The 23,634-nt window shown below is 43.9% G+C and overlaps 1 protein-coding gene across 1 annotated transcript in view; it reads left to right on the forward strand.

The window, feature by feature from the left end:
- Nucleotides 1–21,537: 21,537 nt before the first annotated feature.
- The window catches only part of C4H3orf70 (chromosome 4 C3orf70 homolog), a 50,920-nt gene continuing 48,823 nt past the window's right edge, over nt 21,538–23,634 (forward strand). The window contains exon 1 of the mRNA XM_031968079.1: nt 21,538–21,914. Within this exon, the coding sequence (XP_031823939.1) occupies nt 21,716–21,914 (199 nt within the window). The 5' untranslated portion in view covers nt 21,538–21,715. The remainder of the gene's footprint in view (nt 21,915–23,634) is intronic.

A 23,634-nucleotide genomic window follows, 5' to 3' on the forward strand; every position in this document is an offset into this window, starting at 1 on the left:
GAAAGAGAGCGTGAATTGCAGAAAAGTTCCCCACCCTGAAGAGAAGGTAAGGGGCAACTAGGTGGTGCAGTGAATAGAGCATTAGCCCCGAAGTCAGGAGGACCCGAGTTCAAATCTGGCCTCAGACACTTAACACTTCCTGGCTGTGTGACCCTGGGCAAGTCACTGAACCCCAATTGCTCAGACAAAAAAAAAAAAAAGAAAAGGAAAAAAGAAAGAAAGAAAGGTAGTATCTGCAGATCCACTTTTTTAATCTTTTCAGCACTCTAGAAACATGTGGTTGTAGAGACCCTGCCATGGGAGGTATATTGACCAAGAATATAAATCTAATTTGGGGAGCGGTCCCTTCAGACACATTCCTCCCTCGCCAATGGCTTCTGGAGAGGGGAAGGTCAGAAAGTCATTAATTATTGTATTTTCACTCGGATAATTGCTTCTTTTCCCCCTTTCAATGTTCCATTTATTCCCCATTTTATTATGACTTGTTCTCCCTGGTATTAATTAAGTACACTGCCCTCGGTTATGGACAGCTCTGGGGCTGTGGAAAGGTAAAGTAGGGGAGGGATAAATTCAATAGGTCCTCCATAGGTTAGCACAGAAATCAGACCCAGACAATTCTACTCCACTACCTGCTTCGTCTAACTAGCCCAAAGTTATAGATGGGAGAAATAAATGACCAGAAAGGGTAGTTTATAATCAAATCTGAACTCCCCCTAAAAAAATCTATTAACATATTACATCTCAATGAGCCTGGAAGCTAAGGACCCCCAAAAAGGGTGGGAGGAGATAGAGGAGAGGATTTGGACCTCATGGACTTTCTTGTATTCTTCTACCCTTTGCCCTTCACTTCTCAACAATGTGTGCACGTGAGAAAGATTCCAACCAGAATCGCCTCCAACTATCAGCTGCAGCTACTGACTTCTTCGATTCTGGAAACCCAGTTTCATCATTTAGTTCTCAGGATGACAGTCAAAGTCTCTCAAGAATTCTTTTTGAGGATTCTTCCCTATAAGAGGTAAACTCAGGCACTTAAGAGAAAAATGCTCCTTATTTTTATGCACTTAAACATCTCTCTCAAGACTGGACAGGGAGCAGTTTGGAAACAGGAGCAGTGCAAGACCAAAAGATGTCAATAAAATTTTTAAAAAGTAGCCCAAAATAGATCTGCTTTTATATGGCACGGAACTCTGGGTACCAAATGAGCAATCAATTCACGATGTTGAGTTTGAGTAAAAATACCCAAACAGATTCCAGTTTCTTCTTTCGAAAAGTTTTGACCCTACCTGATGCAGTCAATAACTCCCCTCTGTATAGCAGGGGGCCGATCATTCATGGGGGTGATCAGCTACTTTAGGGTCCAAATATCTCACAATAAAATATCAACTATAGTGATGGTCCATATTTTTGTTTGTTTGTTTCCTGAAGCATTTGTGACCCCGTCTCCTGCTCCACCAAAATTACCATTAGGGTCTGCTCAGAATCAAGAGTTGTAAAAGAAAGCCTAAGTATACTTGGTGGATAGTGTCTGGGATGTATATGGAAAAACAGGGACAAAAATCACACTGGAAAAGAAGGTCTAAAGGGATTGTAATCTACATCAATGATGTCAAACTCAAGTGTTTAGAGTCAGTAGATGACATATTCATTGAGATAAGGCTTGCCTGGCTTTTGCAAAGTAAAAGCTAAAGATGTTGACCATCATATCGACCAATGGGGTTTATATCCCATGGTTCTGCAGGAGGAAATCTTGACTACAGAGCTGGTAAAAATGGTTTACCTGAGTCATATCCTACAAATGAAATGAGAAGATGCTATTAAGAATTCCAGAAAAAAATCTTTTTTTATTAATATCTTTTTCAAAAGTTACCATTGTGTTCAAATATTCATTCCCTTTCCCTTGTCCAATAAATCTTGCATTGTACATAGAATAAAAAATAAAAAGGGAATGAGAGAGAAAATTGGCAAAACAGTAATGGCACTTGAGAGCGTATTCTGTGTTCCACAGCCAAAGTCCCCTCTTTACTCCTTCACCTGCCAGAAAGGGATAGAACTGGACATGGAATTTCACTGAGATAGAGAATTCCCAGGAAGTTAAACTTCAACCAGAGAAAATTGCCATATTTTGGGTAACTTAAGAGAAGTGTTATTGATCAGTACTAATATTTATGTAAGAATATACTATGTAATTAAAAAGTAATCTTAGAGAATCACCTAGAGTGCTGAAAGATTGTCATGGCCAGCTCACAGAGCCAACAAGGATAAGAAGCGACACTTGGACTCAGTGTTTCTAGTTTTGAGAAACTTTCTTCTCCTCTAAATTTTGGTGTTTTTACAAAGATGGGAAGGAGGTACAATTTTTTAATTCTTCTTTTAGGTCAGTCTTTTTTTTTTAAATTTAATAGCCTTTTATTTACAGGATATATACATGGGTAACTTTACAGCATTAACAATTGCCAAACCTCTTGTTCCAATTTTTCACCTCTTACCCCCCCACCCCCTCCCCTAGATGGCAGGATGATGAGTAGATGTTAAATACTTTTAGGTCAGTCTTGATCATCATCATTATTACAGAGTATGCAGTTTTGTTGAAAAATCAAACCAAACCAAACTCCCCAATTTAACATTAGAATTTGGGCCAAGAATTAGTCACTATTTTAACTATTAAGTGGGGAGCCTGAGAATAGGGAGGCCCTCAGGGGTGGTCCACAGTGTAGACTCAAGAACACAGATAAGGAGAAGCAAGGGATGAGTCCAGGAGCTGCTTAGTAAGGAAGGCTCCATCAGCAAGAAATGATGGAAGAGTGGAGTTATTATTGTAATATGTCCTAGGTTGTGGGGACAGTCCACATTCTGGATGCTCCATCCCATCATTTCTATAACACTGAAGCTGTCATATTTCAGTAAATGGAAACTGAATGAGTTAAGTCTGAAGTTATTGGAATTTATTTAAGTCACAGAAGCCACCCAAGGTGGAGGGAGAAGCACAGGTTGAAGGAGGAACACCACGATTCCTCACGAAGGTGCACATTGGGCATCCAAACTGTGGCCACATCTCTCATATCCACATCCCCTTCTTTCCTTAATGTTATTACACAAATAGCAGCAAATAAGATGCTACCTGTAAAATGCCTAGCACAGTCCTGCCTCCCAGTGCCCCTTACTGCGGGTACTAGGCCACACTTACTAACTGTGGAGCCCCTAAGGCTCCATTTCAGACCTTCTCTTCCCTTCTTCCCCTAGTTTGGGGACCTCATCAGCTCTCAGGACTCAATTATCATCTCTGTGTAGGTGCTCCTTAGCTTTGTTTATCCGACCCTGACCTCTCCTGCTTGGAGTCAGGCCGGCAATCTGCCAAGAGGAGCTGGATGGATTGTAGACTTCTCAGAGTGAACTTTCCAGACCTGAGCTCATCCTTTCCCCTTCTGAGCTTCTCTATTAGCATCGAGGGGCCTGCCATCCTCCTGGCCACCCACGCTCACTACCTCAGCGTCGTCCTCAACTGCACCCTCTTCCAGCCCCTCCATCCATCTGCTATTCAGCTTCCAAAAGGAACCTGGCAACGTCTGATCATGTCGCTGCCTAAATAAACTCCAGTGGCTTCCTTTACTAGGAGGATCGAACATAAAAACATTATGATCCAATCATACTGATCTCCTCATTGTTCCTCACACAAGATTCCTCATCTCCCACTCTATATAGTGTTCTCCCTCCTTCCTTTTTCCCTTCACTCTCTCTTTCCTTTCCTTTCCTTTCCTTTCCTTCCTTCCTTCCTTCCTTCCTTCCTTCCTTTCTTTCTTCCTTCCTTTCTTCCTTCATTTCTTCCTTTCTTCCTTTCTTCCTTCCTTCCTTCCTTCCTTCCTTCCTTCCTTCCTTCCTTCCTTCCTTCCTTCCTTCCTTCTTTCCTTCCTTCCTTTCTTCCTTCTTTCCTTCCTTCTCTCCCTGCCTTGTGCTTGTGACTAATTTGTGCATAGCACATGTTAGGTGCTTCATATATATTCAGTAGATGATTTTGGTTTGGAATAATTAAATTCTTTGTGATTATCATCATCATTGCAGCCAGTAATACTTTAGGCCTATAATTATTTAAACCAAATTGTGTTCTTCATGTTTACGTGAATAAGCATTATGATATGAATAGACAAACTGGTAATTCTTACCTGCACATACTTCATAGTTCATGAAAAATCAACTCTATTCATGCTTATTAAAATGGACAAGTAGTTTAATAAGTGTAATTAGGCAATTGCTAGACAGCAGAGTCCAATGTATGTCAGAAAAGGTGATTGAGAGAATATATCTGTTTGTTTGTTTTCCCCAGTTTTATTAGGAATGGCACACCAGGATGGAAATAGAGGGCAGAGGGTCAACAGAGATTGTGGTGCAGTGAAAAGAAGTCAAGCCTGGGAGTCAAATTAAATTGAATTCAATAGTAATAACTAACATTTATAGAGCACTTATGGTGTACCCCATGCTCCCCACCCCCTTTCTGCATCCCTTGTAATGAAGAGAAAGAAGAGGAAAAAACATTTCTTCTCAACAGAGAATAGCAACATATAAGAAAAGCTGATATTGTAATATTCCATACCTAGAGTCCCCAACTCTGCAAGGAAAGAAGAGAAGTGTATTTCACAGACAACACGCCAAGACAATTTGCCAGTTTCCTTCCTTGGAAGGGATTCCCACACAGAGAGTTCAGGTTTCTATACTGATAAAGTCACAAATCCAACCAAAATTATTATTATTATATGTCCAAGGTATGTTAGGAAAATTTCCCCTTTTTGGTCTGTTGGGATGACAGTTACATTCAGTGAATCTATGACTTTTTGGGATGGATCATTCTTCTGAGGGTACAGATTATAATTCACTTAAGCTCTTTCACCCTCTGTAATTCTTGTCCATAACTTCCCATAAATCTTCAGAAAATAGTCCACCCAAAATGCTGAAGAGCCTGTGGTAGGGCTCTTGGTATTGCATGGATACCAATGTAGAATGGGAGCTGGTCATCCTCTGGCTGTTGCCTTCACTTCCTTTTCTGGCATTGTTCCCTTTGATGAGATCTGGTACACAGCCTCTCTGGAGATCTCGACCTCTGCTAATGTGGGATGACTTACTCCTTGATGTATCTCTCCCATGACCCCTCAGAGACTGTGGTGTTTCATGATTCACAACCATGGGGACCACTGGAAGAGTATTTTGTTATTCAGTTGTTTCAGTCATGTCGGACTTTTTGTGATCTTATTTGTTTGTTTGGCAAAGATGCTGGAGAGGATTTCATTTATTTTTCTCCAGATAATTTTACAGATAAGGAAACTGAGGCTAATGGAAATAAGTGACTTGTCCAATGTGTCTGAGTCCAGATTTGAATTTAGATCTTCTTGACTTCAGGCCTGACACTCCATCCACATGGAGCCACCTAGAAGGCTGCTCAGAAGATGAGTCTTTAAAGAAACTGGGAATTCAGAAAGGTGGGAATGAGGGGAGTCCATTCTAGCCCCAGAAAATTGACAACATCATGACACAAAGATGGGAAATGAATGAAGAACAGGAAGAATGACAGAAAGACTGAACTTTAATGTGAAAGAAGGGAAATATGTAATAAGGTTGTTAAAATTGTGGGACGAAATTGTGAAAAACTTTAATTGTCAAGCAGAGGAATTCATATTTGTTCCTGGATTGGGATAGGGAGCCACAGAAGTTTATTGAGAAGAAGAATGACATGGTCACCCTTATTTCTTAAGAAAATCATTTTGGCAGCTGTGAGGAAGCTAGATTGGAGAGAGCACAGAAAGCTTTTGGAACAGTTCAAATAAAAGTTAAAGTGGGCCTGATCTCAGGGATGGATGTATGGGCAAAGACAGGGGAATGAATATGAGAGGGATTAGAGAGATGGAAACTAGGTCTGAGTGAGAGAGTGAGGAGTTGTGAGTGTAGGTGACTGGGAAGATGGTGGGGCCCTTCCAAATGAGGAAATTTGGAGGTGGAGTTGAGAGATAAGACAACGGTTTTTTCTTTGGTCATGTTGAATTTGAAATGAAGTTCAATAATTAATTATTGCCATAGGACAGGAGTCCAGGAGAGAGAATGCAGGATAGATATCTAGAGTTTGCAGTCATTGGGTTAGAGACACTATTTAAAATCCCAACTCTATATGTTATGACAAAACATCTTCTAAACTCAAAATGGAATTCCATTTAATAAACATTTATTAGTCTCTACAATAGCAATCTTCATTGGTGAAGGGGGTTTCCCCACTGAAAATTTCCTTCATCAGTAGAATAAGATGTTGAGTCCAAAAAGAGATGCTCCATAGTGTGTGTTGACTGCCCTACTGAATTGGCTGAGATGTGTCCAATAAATATGGCTGATCCATGCCTTCATAGAGGGCTCCTGAGAACAGCTATTCAAAAATATAAATATAATTGCTCCTGGGAGTTTAAATAGTTCAGGTTTCATTTGTCTTTGCACTTAGCTCTGCCTTTCCAGCTTCGAGTCACATTCTCTACTTACCTTTTATATTAGTAGAATTGGGAGAAGGAAAAAGAGTACTGTATTTGCATAACTACTTGCCTAATCAAGCCCTATTGATTTACATAAATTATAAATCTGTCTGAGAGACTGAAAAGCAAAGACACAAAGAGAAAGAAGAGAGATAGATGGCCTAAGAAAACCAGAGAGAGATGGAGGGAACTTTTGAGGAACAGAGAGTGGTCTGAGGCAAAAGGCAGTTTTAAATATAAAACTGATTGTTTTTAAAATCAGGATGACAAGGAGAGCTGGGATAACTGGAATCCTAGGGGAGGGAAGCATATATAGAACTATCTCATTTGAATCCAAGGAATTGGGTGTATGGAACGGGATAAGTGGAATTGAAAAGGATGGAAGTATGGGAGAAGATAATAAGAATCCAAGAAGATGGAAGTATAGAATGGAGTAAATGGAATGTAAGAAGATGGGAATATAAAACTAGAGATTCTAGTTATTCAGAAGCTAAGAACAATCAAAACAATGCGAATGCAAGAACATCAGAATAACTATAGACCAATTGTCCTATGGTGCTGAAAAGCTGACAAAACAAGAGTATAAGTTGATAGGATCCCAGATTTAGAGTTAGAAGGGAACCTTTGAGATCACCAAATCGAATTCTCTCATTTTACAGATTAGCACAATGAGGCCCAAAGAAATTCACATAATTTTAACATCCCAGGATTATTCATTTGGAGATGGAAAGGACCTTAGAGGCTATTGAGTTGAAATTCTTATTTGAGAGATAAGTAGATGGAGGCCCAAAGTCACAGAGATAAAAGCTAGATCCTGAATGCAAGCATCCCATTTCTTAGATCAGCATTTCAAACTTCTTCTCTGAGATAAAAAGAAAGGGCAGCAGTCAAAGAAAGGAAGAAGTTTTATTCAGGAAAATAGGAAACCGTGGTAGTATTATCAAATTATCAACTAAGGTAGTTGGGATAAAGTTTTATTTTTTCATTTTTTTTAATGTTTTATTGATCAATGAGAGGAAGTCTAGTATTGTGGATAGAACAATCTCAAAATTAGGAACACCTGAATTTGAATCCCATCTCGATCCATTTTGTCTATATGACTTTGGACAGTTCCCTCAGTGCTCTTAGTGCTCAGGGCAAAACTTTCGATTTCTGAGAATGAACTAACCTACCTGGTAGAGGGAATTTTCTCATGGGAGTTCCTTACACTAGTGAAATTTTGGGTTATATCTTAAATACAAAGGGATACAGAATTCTGCATAAGGTCTTAGATGAATAAAAGTCATTAACCAGTAGTGGGACAGAGAATAGGGAAAACTTCCAATTCAGGACCTTGGAGAGGTTTTACCTTGGAGAGGTAAAATGTCTTGAGGCCAGGTACTCTCACTTTTGTTCCTCTATCTCCATTATGTAACAAGTTCTGGGCACACAGTGAGTGCTTAATAAATACTTGTTTAATTGAATTGAAACTTATGAGATGGACATGTTGGTAGGTGGCTAAAGTGGGGTTGGGTCAACAGGTTGTGAAGGTGGAGATAATGAAGAATTTTATGGAGAAGTTGAGGGAGGGGATGTCTTCTCCATAAATATTACAGCTCTGGAGAATGATAACAGATCTGGAATTGGCAAGAAATTGGCAAAGAACTTCATGAAATTAAGAGAGTGACCTGGAGATGAGTCAGTAACAGCAACAAGAATGAGAAAGAGGGTGGTATAAAGCGATTGCATGAGTTTAAAAAAAAAACAGGGAGGAATTTTAGATGGAGGATCTGGAAATGTCAGTGGGAAGCAAGAGACTAGCCAGTCCTTCCTTTTGGCCTCATAAATGGGAGAGAATGAGAAAAACCACCAGATGGCCAACAATGGAGAGAGTTGTAAGGAATGTGATGTCCTCAAGTCAGATCTCCCTCAGTCCCCCTGTTCAAGGACCTTTAACTGTCTCCTATTTGGCATCCAAAGCCCTTCAGATTCAACCTATCCTTTTAAGCTGTCTATATTTGTGTTTTTTATTATAGTAAATTTATTTATTTTTAATACACATCATTTTATGAATCATGTTGGGAGAGAAAAATCAGAGCAAAAGGGAAAAACCATGGGAGAGAAGAAAAAAACAGAAAAAAGAAATGAAAATAGCATATGTCGATTTATATTTAGTCTCCTTAGTTCTTTTTCTGGATGCAGATGGCATTTTCTATCCAAAGTCTATTGGGATTACTTTGGATGACTGAACCACTGAGAAGAACCCAGCCTTTCATAGTTGATCATCGCACATTCTTGCTGTATTGTGTACAATATTTTCCTGGTTCTGCTTGTTTCACTCAGCATCAATTCATGTAAATCCTTCCAGGCCTTTCTAAAGTCAACTTGTTCATCATTTTTATGGGGCAATAATATTCCATTACCTTCATATACTACAACTTGTTCATAGGCTGATTCTACATTAATTTCCTTTTCACACACTGCTTTTTCTTCACATTTATTTAATTTTTAATCTCTATCCACAGCATTTTATCTACTGCTTTCATACTTTTGAGCGTACTTCATGCTTAGAATACTCCATGCCTTTTCCTTCTCATTTCTATGTCTTGCAACCTCTAGCTTTCTTCACAACTCAATTTTATTTCTATTTCTTTCAGAGACCTTTATTGATTCCCACAGAAATTGAGTCCACATTTTCAAAGTGATGTGCATTTATTTTATATTTTCTTGCATATTTTTTCCCCTTCCAAATAGTTTGTGACTTCCTTGAGGGCAAAGATTATTTCACCTTTGTCATTGTATTGTTTTGTGTCTGACACAGAGTAGGTGCTTAACAAATGCTTGTTGAATATTATTGAGTCAAAGGGCATTTATTTATTTTTTATTTTTCAAAATACATGCAAAGATAGTTTTCAACATTCACTTATGCAAAACTTTGTGTTCCATATTTTTCTCCCTCTCTCATCATCTTCCCCTCCCCTAGACAGCAAATAATGCAATATAAGGTAAATGTGCAATTCTTCTAAACATATTTCCACATTAATCATGCTGCACAAAAAAAATCAGATCAAAAAGGGGGAAATGAGAGAAAAAAGAAGCAAGCAACAAAAAAAACCCCAACAAAAACAAAACAGGTGAAAATACTATATTGTAATCACATTCAGTCCCCCTAGAGTCTTTCTGGGTGTAGATGGCTCTCTCCATCACAAAACTATCAGAATTGACCTGAATCATCTGATTGTTGAAAAGAGTCGCGCCCATCCCAGTTGATCATCACATAATCTAGCTGTCACTACGTACAATGTTCTCTTGGTCCTACTCACTTCACTCAGCATCAGTTTTTGTAAGTCTCTCCGGACCTTTGTGAAATCACCCTACTGATCATTTCTTATACAACAATATAATATTCCATAATATTCATATACCATAATTTATTCACTCATTTCCCAGATGATGAGCATCCACTCAAAGGTTGTTCATTAAGCACTTACTGTATGCTGGGCACTGTTCTAAGCAGTAGGGACACAAAAAAAGGCGAAAAAAATATCCCTCGCCTTCCAGAACCCCCATTCTCATGAAGGACAGATAACAGGCAAATAACTATAGACAAGATAATACACAAGGCATATTCTTTAGTGATGAAGTCTGGGGAAAGCCTCTTATCAAAGATTTGTGTTAAATCTTGAAGAAATCTAGGGAAGCCAATAGTTGGTAGTAGGGAGAGAGAGCCTTCCAGGTATATGGAGTCAGATTAGAATCATTGGATTGTTGAGCATGAAGAAGGGAGTAAAGCATAATCAACTGTAATGGTAAGAAGGAGCCAGGTTTTTGTGGACATTAAAAATCAGGGGATTTTACTTTTGATCCTGGAAGTAATAGGGGACCATTGGAGTTTACTGAGGACATGATAACTTGGCTTGACCCATACTTTAGGAGACTCACAAAGATTCAATTCATTCTGAATGAATGAAAAGGAGGAGGCAGAACGAGAGTCACAAGCTCAAAGATCATCGTATCAAGCTCTAGAGTTGGAAGGGACCAGAGTGGTCATCTAGCTCAACCCCTCCATTTTATAGATGAGGAAACCGGCCCAGAGAATCTAAGTGATTTGCCCATCGTCACACAAGCAGGAGTCCAAAGATTTGACCTGAGACGCTCTGACTCCACGTTCTATGTATTTCTTACGGCATCATATTGTCTCCTATAGGGAGTTTGTTGAATAGAATGGGCATTCTAAAGGCAGATGGGATGGGAGAACAGAAGCCATGTGGGGCCATGGGGATAGCTCTTGATTTGGAATGAAAGACCCTGTGTCTTAAACCTAGTCCATTTTATTTATTAGCTATGTGACCCCAGGTAAGTCATTTAGCTTTCTTCTGTGATGAAATGGGTTCGTAAAATTAGGGGAGGCAGCATGGTACAGGGGAAGGGCTATTGGCTTTGACTCTGGAGGACCAGGGGCTGAATCTTGAATCTGTCCCTGATGACCTCAGACCTTACGACTGAGATTTTGAGCCAGTGAATTCCTCTCTATGGATCGCACTTTCCTCACCTGTAAAACGAAGCATTTGGACTAGATGGTGTATTTCTAAGGTACCCCCATCTCGAGATACTCTGATCTCAGTCTCTCTCTCATGGAGGTTATGGCTAAAAATCCCTCCCTCTGAGGCTTACTTGGTGATGAGCCTTTCTGAACATCACTGGGCCGGAGCTCGTGCAGCACATTACCAGTGTGATGTCTCTTCCACCGAGATATCAATTAATCAACAAGCTTTTATGAAGTTTTTACTATGTTCTAGGCACTGGGCTAAGCCTTGGGGATACAAAGAAAAAGCAACAAGACTTGCCTGAGGGTGTGAAATCCTTGGCTTTTAAGCTCCATCTCCCACAACACTTTCCCATTCCATTCCCTGACCCCTTTTTCCACTCCATCACTTTCGTCCTCTTTCTAAAGCTATTTACTGTTCCAGTCTCTGTCTGGTCATGTGCTCTCAGCAGCCCCTGTGGAGACATGGGGAGCCCCTGGGAGTCAGGTAGGCTTTTCCTGGGGCTCCTGGAGGCTGTTGCTGCAGATCAGCTGTTCTCCCGGGGGACTGTGGGGGAAGGAAATGTCAGGAAACATTGAGCAGAGGGCCAGCATCTCTCCGTCTCTGGGGAAGCCAGCTGGGGAGGAGGAGAGATACTGTTTTAGCTTTTACTGACTTCAGCTCCAAGGTAGATCAGGAGACCATCGCCTGGGTTTGGGGCAGAGAGAGGGAAGGTGGAACGGATCAGTGTTAGGAACAATGGTCACAGGGTCTTCATTTGAGCCCCTGGAGAACAGGGATTCCCTTACTTTTCTATTTGTCTCCTCATCGCTTGGCGCAGAGCTTTGTACCTGGCAAGCACTTAATAACTGCTCATTCATTCATTCATTCACGTCACATGTGTTTGACCAGGATAACATATGTAAAGCAGGAAAGGGTCTTAGAGACCATTAAGTCCAAAGCTTTCATTTTCTAGAGAGGAAACTAAGAGGCAAGAGAAATTAATCAACTTTTCCTCGAGGGGAGAAATTATCTCATTCTTTGTATTTGCGTAGCAGCTGCTTTGCTCAGGGTGCCTGGAACAAAGTAGGTGCTTAATAAAGGCTTGGGGATCAAGTGCCCAAGGTCGCAGGGATTGTATGGGAGCTATCAAGGTCTGCAGCTGTGCGCTACTCTGACTCCAAGCCCCCCATGCTTTCCACTGTACCACGCAGATAGGCACGTGCTTTGCATCCAGTTTTCCCTTTGTTGTCATTAGCACAGAGAGCACTGCTGTGAATACTGTGCTGTCTGTGCGCCTGTGTAGACCGTCCATTTACTTATCTATTCATTTATCCATTTACTGGGTTTTTAGGATGATAAATTAAGAGCCGGAAGGGACCACAAGGGCCATCTTATTTAACCCGCTCATTTTTTTACATAAGCAATCTGAAGCCCAGAGAAATTAAGTGGATTGTTCAAGCTGTGACCCTGTTCTTGTGTTTAAAAGGAGAGGCAAATGAGGGGTGTGACTTGCCCAGAGTCACGCGGCTCGGTGTAGCAGAGCCAGATTTGAACCCCTGTCCCTATTCTCGTGTTTGTCCTGTGCCTGTGTCCTGTGTGAAAGATCATCCCTTCAGCACCAAGGTTCTCCTCTCTCTGAGGGCTACCTGAGCATGGAGTTGACCAGGGAGGCGGCAGACGTAGCAAAGCATTGTGGGTTTGGCAGTCAGATGGCCTGGGCTGGAATTAGTCAGGAGCTGACACTTGGTGAACAGTCATCCCATTGTCACATTTTATGGGCTTCATGAGAAAATCAGATGTCTCATCTGCAAATCTTGAGTCAGCCATTGTTCTCCCCTGTCATTTTAGCCTCTAGCTACTTATTGAAATGAGCTAATTAAAGCTGTTATTATAATTGCTAATCATTGAGCAAAAAAGAGATGATTTTATAAAAGAAATGGCACCATTTGCATGTCACCCCACAACTGGGAGGTCAACTGATATGTTTGAGTATAAAAGTGAAACTTAACTACCAGGAAGGATTTGAAAGAGAATTCAAGCTAGAAGGAACCTTAGGGAGCATCATGTCCAATCTCCTCATTTTTTTTTTAACAGATGGAGAAACTGAGGTCTGGAAGAGGACTGGTGCTTCCCCAAGATCACTCTGTGCTAAGAGTGGGGATTCTGCCTCGGGCTGTCTGATCCCAAACTTGGGGTCCTTTACACTGGGTACTCAGTGCCCAAGACTAAGACAAGAGTTCATAGGATCCTAGATCCTGGAGGGAGGGTAAAGATTATCTAGTCTCTCAGATGGGGAAACGGGCCCAAAGAAATAAGGTGACTTTTCCTTCACCTGTGAGAAGCTTCAGAGATGGGATTTGGCTTGTTTTTTATTTCTAAAATCAGGGCTCTTTCCACCATATTACGATTCGGTGTGGAGGCTGGAGGACCTGGAAGATAGTGGTCCATTATACTGACACCAATGGGACAAGTTATGGAGGAGGATGAAGAAGGTGAACATCCAGGTGGGGCTGTCTGCTGAAGCTCGGGGAGAAGCTAAGGAAGGAGCAGCTCCCTGGGAGCTGGCCACAAAGAGAACCCGGGCCTGCTTCCAAAGGCCCCTGCTCTAAGCGACAGGGTCTGGTATTGTAGTTGTGTGCCAAGAAGGACATCTTCCCTCCCTGCACTCGTTGACCAGGCCTTTGGGGACTTTGGAGAGGATCTAGAACAACTTCTGTGTAGAAACTTCCAGGAAAGAAAAATCGTCCATGAACGAAGGTGTTTCTAGCCTTTGAGAGCTGCCCAAGAGAGTTGAGTTGGGAAGGGTTCCGCCCAGGACCACACAGCCACCATGTGATTCAGGACCCAACTCAGAGACTGGCCAAGTCTGCATCTACTCCTTGTGCTCTGGCTGTCCCTTTTATTCTATAGAAACAAACATATGTTTATCCATATAATGCAAAGCAGAATATATTATGCAAAAAATACCAGTGTGATATATTATAATGAATATTATCAAATAATATATAATATGTACAACACATATAAATATATTCAATTAATATGTTATGTCACATAAGTATATAAACATATATCAACACATGTATTCATACACAGACACATGTACATACATGTATATATACCTATATATACTTATGTTATATACTTATATGTATATATACTTATAACACATATTAATAGAACATATCTAATAATGTAATCATATATACTAAATGTTATATAATAAATCACATATGGTATATGCTCATAATATATTATAATAATGTTATATGCTATATAATATACACAATATAATAAAACTGTATTGATAGATTCTACTAATATATTATATCACATAATACATATAAGTATTTATAAACACATATACACATACATATGTATACCTACATATATTTTATGACTACATATACACACACGTGTGCCTATAAGCACACACACATGTAAATTTTTGTTTTGCAAAATGCTTTTCTGATAACCAGCTTATGAAATGGCTGCTAAAATCAGCAAATCCATGAATAAACATTTATTATATGTTCTTACTATATTCCAGGTTCCGTAGTAAACACTAGGTGTGGATACAAACAAAAAAGCAGTATGTTCTAGCTAAAGAAACAATATGTAATGGGCACATACAAACCAGTAGAACATAGCTAGAATGTGATCTTTGGGAGGAAGGCACAGGATACAAATATTATTTTTCTCTATCTGGAAGAAGAGGAAACTAATAGTATTTGAATTCAAATCTTCAGCTTGCAAGTCCCATATGGAATCCTATAATTTTATACCCTCAAAAACACTCAAATAGAGATCAAGAGCAACAACAAAATAATCTGACCACAAACTCACAGAATCACACACAATCCAAAAATGAAAAAGTGTAAAAGTTGGATAATCATTGATCATAGCAAAGAGAGGGTTTCAGGACTGAATAAGTGAAAGGCGGCTGATTCACATCAAGAAAGTCAGAACTTGTAAGGATTTTAAGTGGCTCTTGGTGACAGAAGCCCATATATAGAATATCTATATTTTCCTGCTGATGCTTTATGATTTTTGAATCATGGGAGATCATGATGTCCGAAGTGTCTGGCTTGGAAAATGGAAGCTTCTCAAGGACAGGTTCACCGTCACTTTTGTCTTAGTGGTCTCAGCTCTTAGGACAATGATGGGCAAATTTTTACAAATGTTTGTCGATAGATGGATTGTGGGGGATCCAAAGGGCAATAGTGGGCATAATTAGGCCGCAACATAAGACCAGTGATGACCTGAGGAGTTGTGCGAATGATACCGTCACAGCAGTCCCTGCCCTGTCAGGAGACTGGTGGGCCAGAGGTGCGGAAAGAGACACATTTTCAGACATGGCCAATTTCGTTGATTTGCTTTGTTTGACTGTCCATATAGAGTTTGATTTCTGGTGGGATATGATTAAGAAGAAAGAGTAATAGAATGAAAGAAAGCAAAAGCAATTTAAAAATTTAACTTAATATAAATTTAGAAATATCATCCAGGCAATTCTCTAAGAGTGTCAGTTTTAGAGAAAGTGCAGATCTGCTTGGAGAGAGGGAGCTTCCTCTTCTGGGAGTTTCATGACATCATCGGTTCATTTCCTACTCCTATCTTATCATCAGGAATATGTGTGGACAGAAAAGGAGGTGAACCAGACCTAGAATTTGAGAGAAATAGAATCAATAATGTAGCCTGAACATTGCACGGGCTAGTATCCATGAAATGTCAAAAGGCCGGGAGGAAAACTATCTCTCCAGTACCTTCAATAAATTCTCCATGAATCTACAAGGACACGAGAAGGGAGGTAGAGATAGGGTCAATCCATTTCAGCAGAGGGGGCACCCACAGCATCAATATTATGGATACATATTTAAATAAATGTCTCACTTGCCTGTGCCTTTTATTTTATTTATTATAGCTTTTTATTTACAAGATATATGCATGGGTAATTTTTCAGCATTGACCCTTGCAAAACCTTCTGTTCCAACTTTTCCCCTCCTTCCCCCCACCCCCTCCCCCAGATGCTAAGCCTTTTATTTAGCACAAGTTAGGCCACTAAATTTTTACTAAGTGGACAATCACGTTGTTCATACCCTTTGCCCCATGGGTCCCAATGCTTGTCATATACTCCCAGAGGAGAATAACAGAAAGAAAAATATTTACTACTTCTAATAAAGTATTTTTGCTAGCACCTATGGTAGCAAAAAACTATAAATAAGCAGGTGCTTGGGACAGCTAGATAGTGCAGTGGGTAGAGTATTAGTCCTGAAGTTAGCAGGATTTGAGTTCAAATTCTGCTTCAGTCATTTAATACTTATTAACTGTGTAACCCCTGGATCAGTCATTTAATCCCAATTGTCTAGTAAAACCCCCCACAAAAGTGGGTGCTTGCTGGTTAGGGAATGGTAAATAAACGATGGGACATGAATGTCAGTCTTTCTCTAGGAGAAGGAATCAAGGCTTGCACTGATTTAAGGAATTCTACTAATTTTTAAAAACATGGTCTTAGAGGATTGCCTGGAACACGGAGGGTGCTAGTCGTACCAAGGGCACGTCTTGAACCCTTGACTCGAAGGCTTCCTCTCATGTGAACACAATGAAAGTTTGTTGTATCATGGGAAACTTGCTATGAGCAAAATTTGTAATCTTGCCTTGGAAACGATCTGTGTGACCCTGAACAGATCCCATAGCTTCTTTGGGCAACACTTTCTTCATCTCTAAGAGGAGAGGGAGTGACTTAATGACTTCTACGGTCCCTTCCCAGTCTAGGTCTATAAACTGTAATTTCAGTCCCATTTCAAATGCACACAATGCTCGCAATAAGGTAAGAGAAAATAACATTCACATAATGAGCATCTGAACTCATTAACTGCAGTGTACAAAATTGGATCCATAGAACAGAGGGGGAAACACCTCCCTCCTCTTGGTAAGCAGGTGAGGGAGGACAGGTGTGTTTTGGTTTTCCTTATTAACTGTTTTTCTTTGTTACAAGGGAGGATTCCGCGAGGGATGGAAGAGGGGGGAGGAAGAGGTATACCAGAGAATGACTGTGATGTAAAAGAAAAATAACACAACAAAGAACTCCAAAGCAGAAGGCATTAATTTTTAAAAGAATATGTTTCTGAGATTTCAACTGCCTTTATGAAGGAGCTCCCCCCCCCCTTTTTTTTTTACTTTGATCGAGTCCCAATTAAAATGGAAAAAAAAAAAGGAAAACTAAATTCTGTAGAACAAAGCCTTGAAGATGTGTGTTCCTTTAAAAGGTCACACACTCCCCACTGTGGCATTCCGGGGAGTGGGAGGCTAATTAAGAAAGCCATTTTGGAGTGCCATTTCCTAGAAAAGTGACATTATAAGCTTCCCACCATGGAACTAACTTTGGGGGAGGTACCAGGACCACTAAATGTTGGCCATAATTGACCTTGCTAATAAGCTGCTGGTTTTTTATTCTGGGTCTTTAGGACCAGAAAATAGGTAAATTTTTGTACCCACTGAGATCTCAACGTGAGCCTGTTTACTGTGGAGTAGAATCCTGGTGAATGGTTTTCAACTTTATCGAAAGGGGGTGAGTATCTTCTCCTTTCTTTTCCTTCTATTCCTCCTTCTCTTACTCTTCTTTCTCGTTCTCCTTCTCTTTTTCCTCTTCCTTCTCTTTTTTAGAGATTAATTGAAGACTAAGTAACCTGCCCAGGGTCACAGAGCTAGTAAATGTCTGAGACAGGATTTGCTTCGGGTCCTCCTAACTGCAGGACCTGTTCTCTCTCCACTGTATCATCTGGTTGTCCTGGGTAAGCATATTCTTAACTTTATCCAGGGGGGAAAAGGGTGACTACGTGGCTTAATTTTAACCAAAGAGCATCAATCACTGGAAATAATATGATTTCATTGCTGTAGAGAAACTCTAGGAAGAGACTTCCCACTGATGCTGATTGTTGGAAACAAAGGACTTTTCTGACTTGCTCACTTTTGACCCCAGTTCTTTTTAGCAAGGGGTGAAATAGAAAGAGCCCTCAACTTGGAATCATGGGAACTGAGTGGATCCCAGGTGTTCCTCATGGCTGTTACACACTTCCTTGATACATAAGGAAGACCCTTTATCTTTAATTCTGTTTCCTCATCTTTAAAAGGAAGGGAACCTACTAGATCACCTCAGAAGTCTTTTTAGTTATAGCTCCACAATAATTATGCATTTCTAAAACTTTTAAACATTTACAAAATGCCTTCTTTACAATATCTCTATGGTAAAAGCCCTACAACTAATATTCCCACTTTATAATATACATGGTTGATATTACTGTTGCAGAGCTTATGGGACTTAGAGGGTACTAGTCAATCATTTAATTTTACAGATGAGAAAACTGAAGTTTAGAGAGATGGAAATATCTTGTTCAAGGTCACGCAGCCAGTCAATGTCAGAACTAGGCTTCTGAATTCAGGTCTCTAGAAATCTTTTTTTCTAGATTTCCCCCAGCATAATTTCCTCCACACTATTTTTGCCTCTCTGAAAAGGGAAACCCACAACATGGAACTGAAGGATAATGCAATGATGAATTTGGAGACAGCTAGGTGTTACAGTGGGTAGAATATTGGACTTGGAATCCAGAAGATCTGAGTTCAAATCTGACTTCTCTGACACATTGTGTGACCCTAGACAAGTCACTTATTCCAGCCTTGCTTTACTTTTGTCAACTATAAAATGGAGGTGATAAAAGTACCTACTTCAGAAGGTTGTTTTAAAGATCAAATGAATGAAATAATATTTGCAAAGTGCCTGACAGGTAATAAGTTAGGACCATATAAATGCTTATGCCTTTCCACTCCCATAATATGTTCCTATTATTCATTTCTGATGGAAGAAAGGAGGGAACAAAGCACGGACACACCTAAGATCATAAAATCATAGATCTAGAACTCCAAGGAACCCCAGAGGCTATTCTATTCAACGTACAGATCGGAAAACAGAAGTGGTAAACATTAGGAGTAGCATGGGAACTTTGGGTGCTCTGAACTTCCGTGCTTTCTTCACTGTACTTCCCTGAAGAGTTCCCCTCTCCAATAAGAACCCATAGATGAGGGGGAGGGGGAGGTCTCAGTATCAATAATAACGAATGACCATTTTCTTCCATTGTTTTATTTTTAGGATTTTCAGGAACTTACTTTGAGGATTCCCCATCTTCATCTCTCTGTCTCGTTTCTCTGTCTGTCTCTCTCCCCCTCCCTCTCTTCTCTCTGTCTCTGTTTCTGTCCCTATCTCTTTCCTATCTCTCCCCTCTCTCCTTCTCTGTCTCTCTCTCTGTCTGTCTCTCTGTCTCTGTCTCTGTCTCTGTCTCTGTCTCTGTCTCTCTCTCTCACACACACACACACACACACACACCCTCTGCCAGACTCTAGGTAGGGTGGACATTGTGCCGCTTCTGCACAGGGTCTGGAGGGACGTTGGAGGCTGCACCTGCTAACTCCCCACGTCGGGGGCTCTGGGGCGCCTCCGTGCTAGGCTCTCGTTTGCAGATGAACCTTAGCGAAGTGACAACCTTGAATCCCTGCGCTCTCCGCTCCAAAAATAATTTCCCGTGGTGGGGGGAGGTGCGCTCGAGGTAAGTCCCTAATTAGCATCCCCCGCCCCTCGGCCTCTTTTCCCCCCTCCTCAAGGTTAAAGGCAAGGTTACGCCTGCCGGCTGCCCCGCAGCCACCCAAGTGCCAGCCTGGGAAGTGGGCTCCTTCCCGGCCGGAACGATTCGGATCGGAGCGAGCCGGGAAAGGACTCCCAGGCGGGAGGATGAGGACCTGGATGCAAATGCTGCTCCAGCCTTCGCCGATTGGCCCAAAGGATTGCTCCATTGGAGCCCCGCGTCTTCCCTCCGCCCAACCCCGGCGAGCCTTCGCCCGCGAAGCCGGGACGCGTTTATGGGTCCCTCCTCCCGCCGAGCTCCCGGCCCGACTCCTCCGGGCTGGGCTCCGAAGGGTCCCTCCCGGGAGCCGAGGACGCCGTTCTCTCGCTGGGACGCCGGCGGGGATTGGCAGGCTGCAGGCGGGCAGCGGCCGAGCCGGGCCCTGGAAAACCGAGCGGCCGCCTGTCGGGCCGTCGGGCTCCGCCGGCCCGACTCAGCCTGCCAGCCTTTCTGTCTCGGTTACTCCGTCCGGCTCCCTGGACTTCCTGCCTCAGTCTCCCTCTCTGGCGGTGCGGCGGCTTTTGGCCTGTCGGCCTCTTTCTTTGCTGGGTCCGTCTGTCCATCCACCAGCCGGCGGTTTCACGTCCTGGTCCCTGGTTGGGAAGCGTCCCCCCCACCCCCACCCCCCGGAAAAGGTTCCTCTGCTCTCGGGGTCACGGACATACAAGCTCAGAGAGCCGGATTGGGGATCCCCACACCTCCCCCCCCCACCCCCGACAACTTTTCCCTCACCTTCACACACACACTCACACACACTCACACACACACACACAGACACTCAGACACACACTCACACAGACACACACTCACAGACACACACACATTCTCACACACACGGACACACACATTCACACTCACACAGACACACACACAGACACATACACACACTCAGACACACACACGGACACACACACACTCACAGACACTCACAGACACACACACACATTTACACACACACACACACACACACACACACACACACACACACACACACTCACACACGCGGAATCCCCCTAGCCCGGGAAGGGGAAGGCGAAGGGCGGATGGAAGAGAGAGGAAAGACAAGCCAGGGTGGAAGGGAGCGGGCTGTCAGGGGAGGCGAGGCTGGGCAGGGACTGCAGCCCCGGCAGCGGCCGCGGCTCTGCCTGCGCTCCCCCGGGAGGCTGGGCCGGGCTCGGGCGCGGCCGGAGGCTGCGGAGCGGGAGGAGAGGGGATGAGGGGACCCGGCCGGGCCGGGTCAGACCAGGGGAAGCTCGAACACCCCCGGCCCCTCCCCGAGTTGCCCCCTTCCTCCCGACGTCGTGCGTGGGCATTTGGGGGGTGAGCTTGCCGTTACAGGGTGGGTCAGCCTTTGTGTGAGCCCTGGGTGGATGGTGAGTGTGTGTGTGTGTGTGAGTGTGAGTGTGTGTGTGAGTGTGTGTGTGTGTGTGTGTGTGTGAGTGTGTGAGTGTGTGTGGGAGAGACTCCGGTGTGAGAGGGCTGGCTGGGTGATAGTGGCTAAGACAGGGCCTCCGTTCCCCAAAGACTGCCTGTGTGTGTGCGCGCGGGTGTGAGCACGCGCGCCTAGGGTGAGGGGCCTGGAGGGAGGGGGCGGCAGCTCCGAGAGGAGGGGAGCGCGCGGTTGGGAGGGTGGAAGATTGGAAGACTGCGAGAGGGGCCCGGCTCGGTGGCCTTGGCCGTGGCCGCGGCAGCGGTCCAGGAGGGGCGAGCAGCCGCGGGCCCCGGGAGCGCGTGCGGGTTCCGAGATCCGGGCGGGGCCGGGGAGGGCGGACCCCAGCCCGCGGCCCAGCCGGGCCCGGCCCGGCCCCTCCCCTCCGACTGCTCCCCTCCCCCTCCCGGGCCCCGCCCCCGGCCCCGCCCACAGACCCCCCCCCTCCTTCTCCCGGGCTCTGCTGGCTCGGCTCGGCTCGGGAGCGCACCGGGGCTGCAGCAGCTGCTTCCTGCGGGGCCGACCCGGAGCCGAGAGTACGCTGCTCCCGGGGAGCCCGGGGGGCCCGACGAGCCGGCGGAGGGGCCCGGGGCGGGGGGGCCGGGGGAGATGAGCTCGGCCGAGGCGGCGCCGGGGCCCGAGAGGGGTGTCAAGAGCGAGAAAGTGGACGAAGCGCAGGCCCTGGCGCGGAGCTGCGCGGCGCGGAGACCCGACTTCCAGCCGTGCGACGGGCTCTCCATCTGCGCCACCCACAGCCATGGCAAGTGCTTCAAGCTGCACTGGTGCTGTCACCTAGGCTGGTGCCACTGTAAGTGCCCGCGCCCCTCCCCTGCCGCCCCTCCCCCGCCCTGCCCCGGGACCCGCCGTCTCCGAACCGAGCGCCGTGCCCAGGGAGCCCGCGATCTCACCCCCAACCCTCCCCCGCCCCCGGCACGGACAAGGGTTAGCCCAGTCCGTGGTGCCCCCTCCGACGGCTGGAGGGGCAGAGGCGTCCTTCCCGGAGCCGGCCTCTCCTTCCCCTGCCCTTCCTCCCGCTGGGGCTGTAGCCCGGGGCTTATCCCGCCCTGCCACCCGCCCCTGAGGACCCAGCCTGGCTGAAAACAGAGCCCGCTGCCCTGCTGGCAAATTGGAAGGGAAGCTTGCCTGCCTCTGCTGTCCACTGCTCGCCTCTCTCTCTCTCTCTCTCTCTCTCTCTCTCTCCTTTCCTCCCTCCCTTTCCTCTCTCGATCTCCTCTCTTCTCCTCTCTCTCCTCCCCCTTCTCCAAACAACCCTTGGGGACCCGGGAACGGAGCTCTAGGGCTCGTTTGTCAGACAAAGCTTTCCGAGCCAACTAAAAAAGTGAGGCACCAGCTAGTTCCGGGGACCGAAGTCAGCTGGCAGGGGCGGGGGGTGCTTTGGACAGCCGAGCCTCCGGCGGGCTGTGTGTGTGTGGAAAGAGGCTGAATTCAGGGACCTGTGTAGAAGCACAAGCTTCTATAAACACACATGTGTGTTTATATCCGACCTTAGGTTTGCATTTGAACGTCCCCACTTGTATACTGGGTTTGTGTTCACCTTATCAGCCCATATACGCTTCTATATGTGAGTGTGTCCGTGCCCATGTATCCACATGAACCTGGAACTAGCCTGGCATCAGGAGAACTCTGGAGGCATCTGGCTCTCTCTGAGTCTGTGTGGAAATAAATGATCCCCACCCAGATACCCCCGTGTGCGTGGATACAACTGCAAAACCCTTTTTGTTTCTAACTAAATGCAACGTGCATCTGGGCACATCTGTCTGTATGTATTACTTTTATACAGATGTGTACAGATGTGGATGCAAGTAATCACCCAGACCGATCTGGGGGTGCCCGGATCTGGGCATGTGTGTGTAGATATATACGTGTATCCATCCGGGTGCGTGTATGTTTGTGTGTATGCAGATTTGTGACCTTGTATGTATACAAACATAGGGTTGGGTTCACATGTACACAAGTACAGGTATTGGGCTGCTTATAGAAAACACCATCCCAAGCTGACACACACACACACACACACACACGCACACACACACCCCTATGTTTTAGAATTATAAAATGAAAACAAGTGAGGAAGCCAACCCAGACACCACTTCCTAAAACAAACACTCATTGGGTCTGGAGCATTTGTAATGTTTGCTGCTGGGGTTTTTTAATGGACTAAATGGCCCAGGTCTTTCATTACTTTCCTGTTGTCTGTCATTTTGGAATGAATTAAACTTAATGAGCCATTTAATCAGAATTCCACCTTTTCTGGAGGTGTTTGGCCTATTTTTTTTTTTTTTTTTTGTCTTGTCCTTGGAATCATTAAGTAAAAATTTAAAAAAAGAGTCTAATGATCATTCTCCCCATACTCTTTGCAGTAGGAAGTTTGGGAATAGCTGCTTTCTGTTGAGACAAGGGAAACTCTAAAATTGGTCATTTTTCAAAATGTTGAAATATTTTGAGACTTCTCTCTCTCTCTGTCTCTCTCTTTCTCTGTCTCTCTCTCTGTCTCTCTCTCTCTCTCT

This window comes from Sarcophilus harrisii, chromosome 4 (assembly GCF_902635505.1).
Source record: "Sarcophilus harrisii chromosome 4, mSarHar1.11, whole genome shotgun sequence".
Taxonomy (NCBI): Eukaryota; Metazoa; Chordata; class Mammalia; order Dasyuromorphia; family Dasyuridae; genus Sarcophilus; species Sarcophilus harrisii.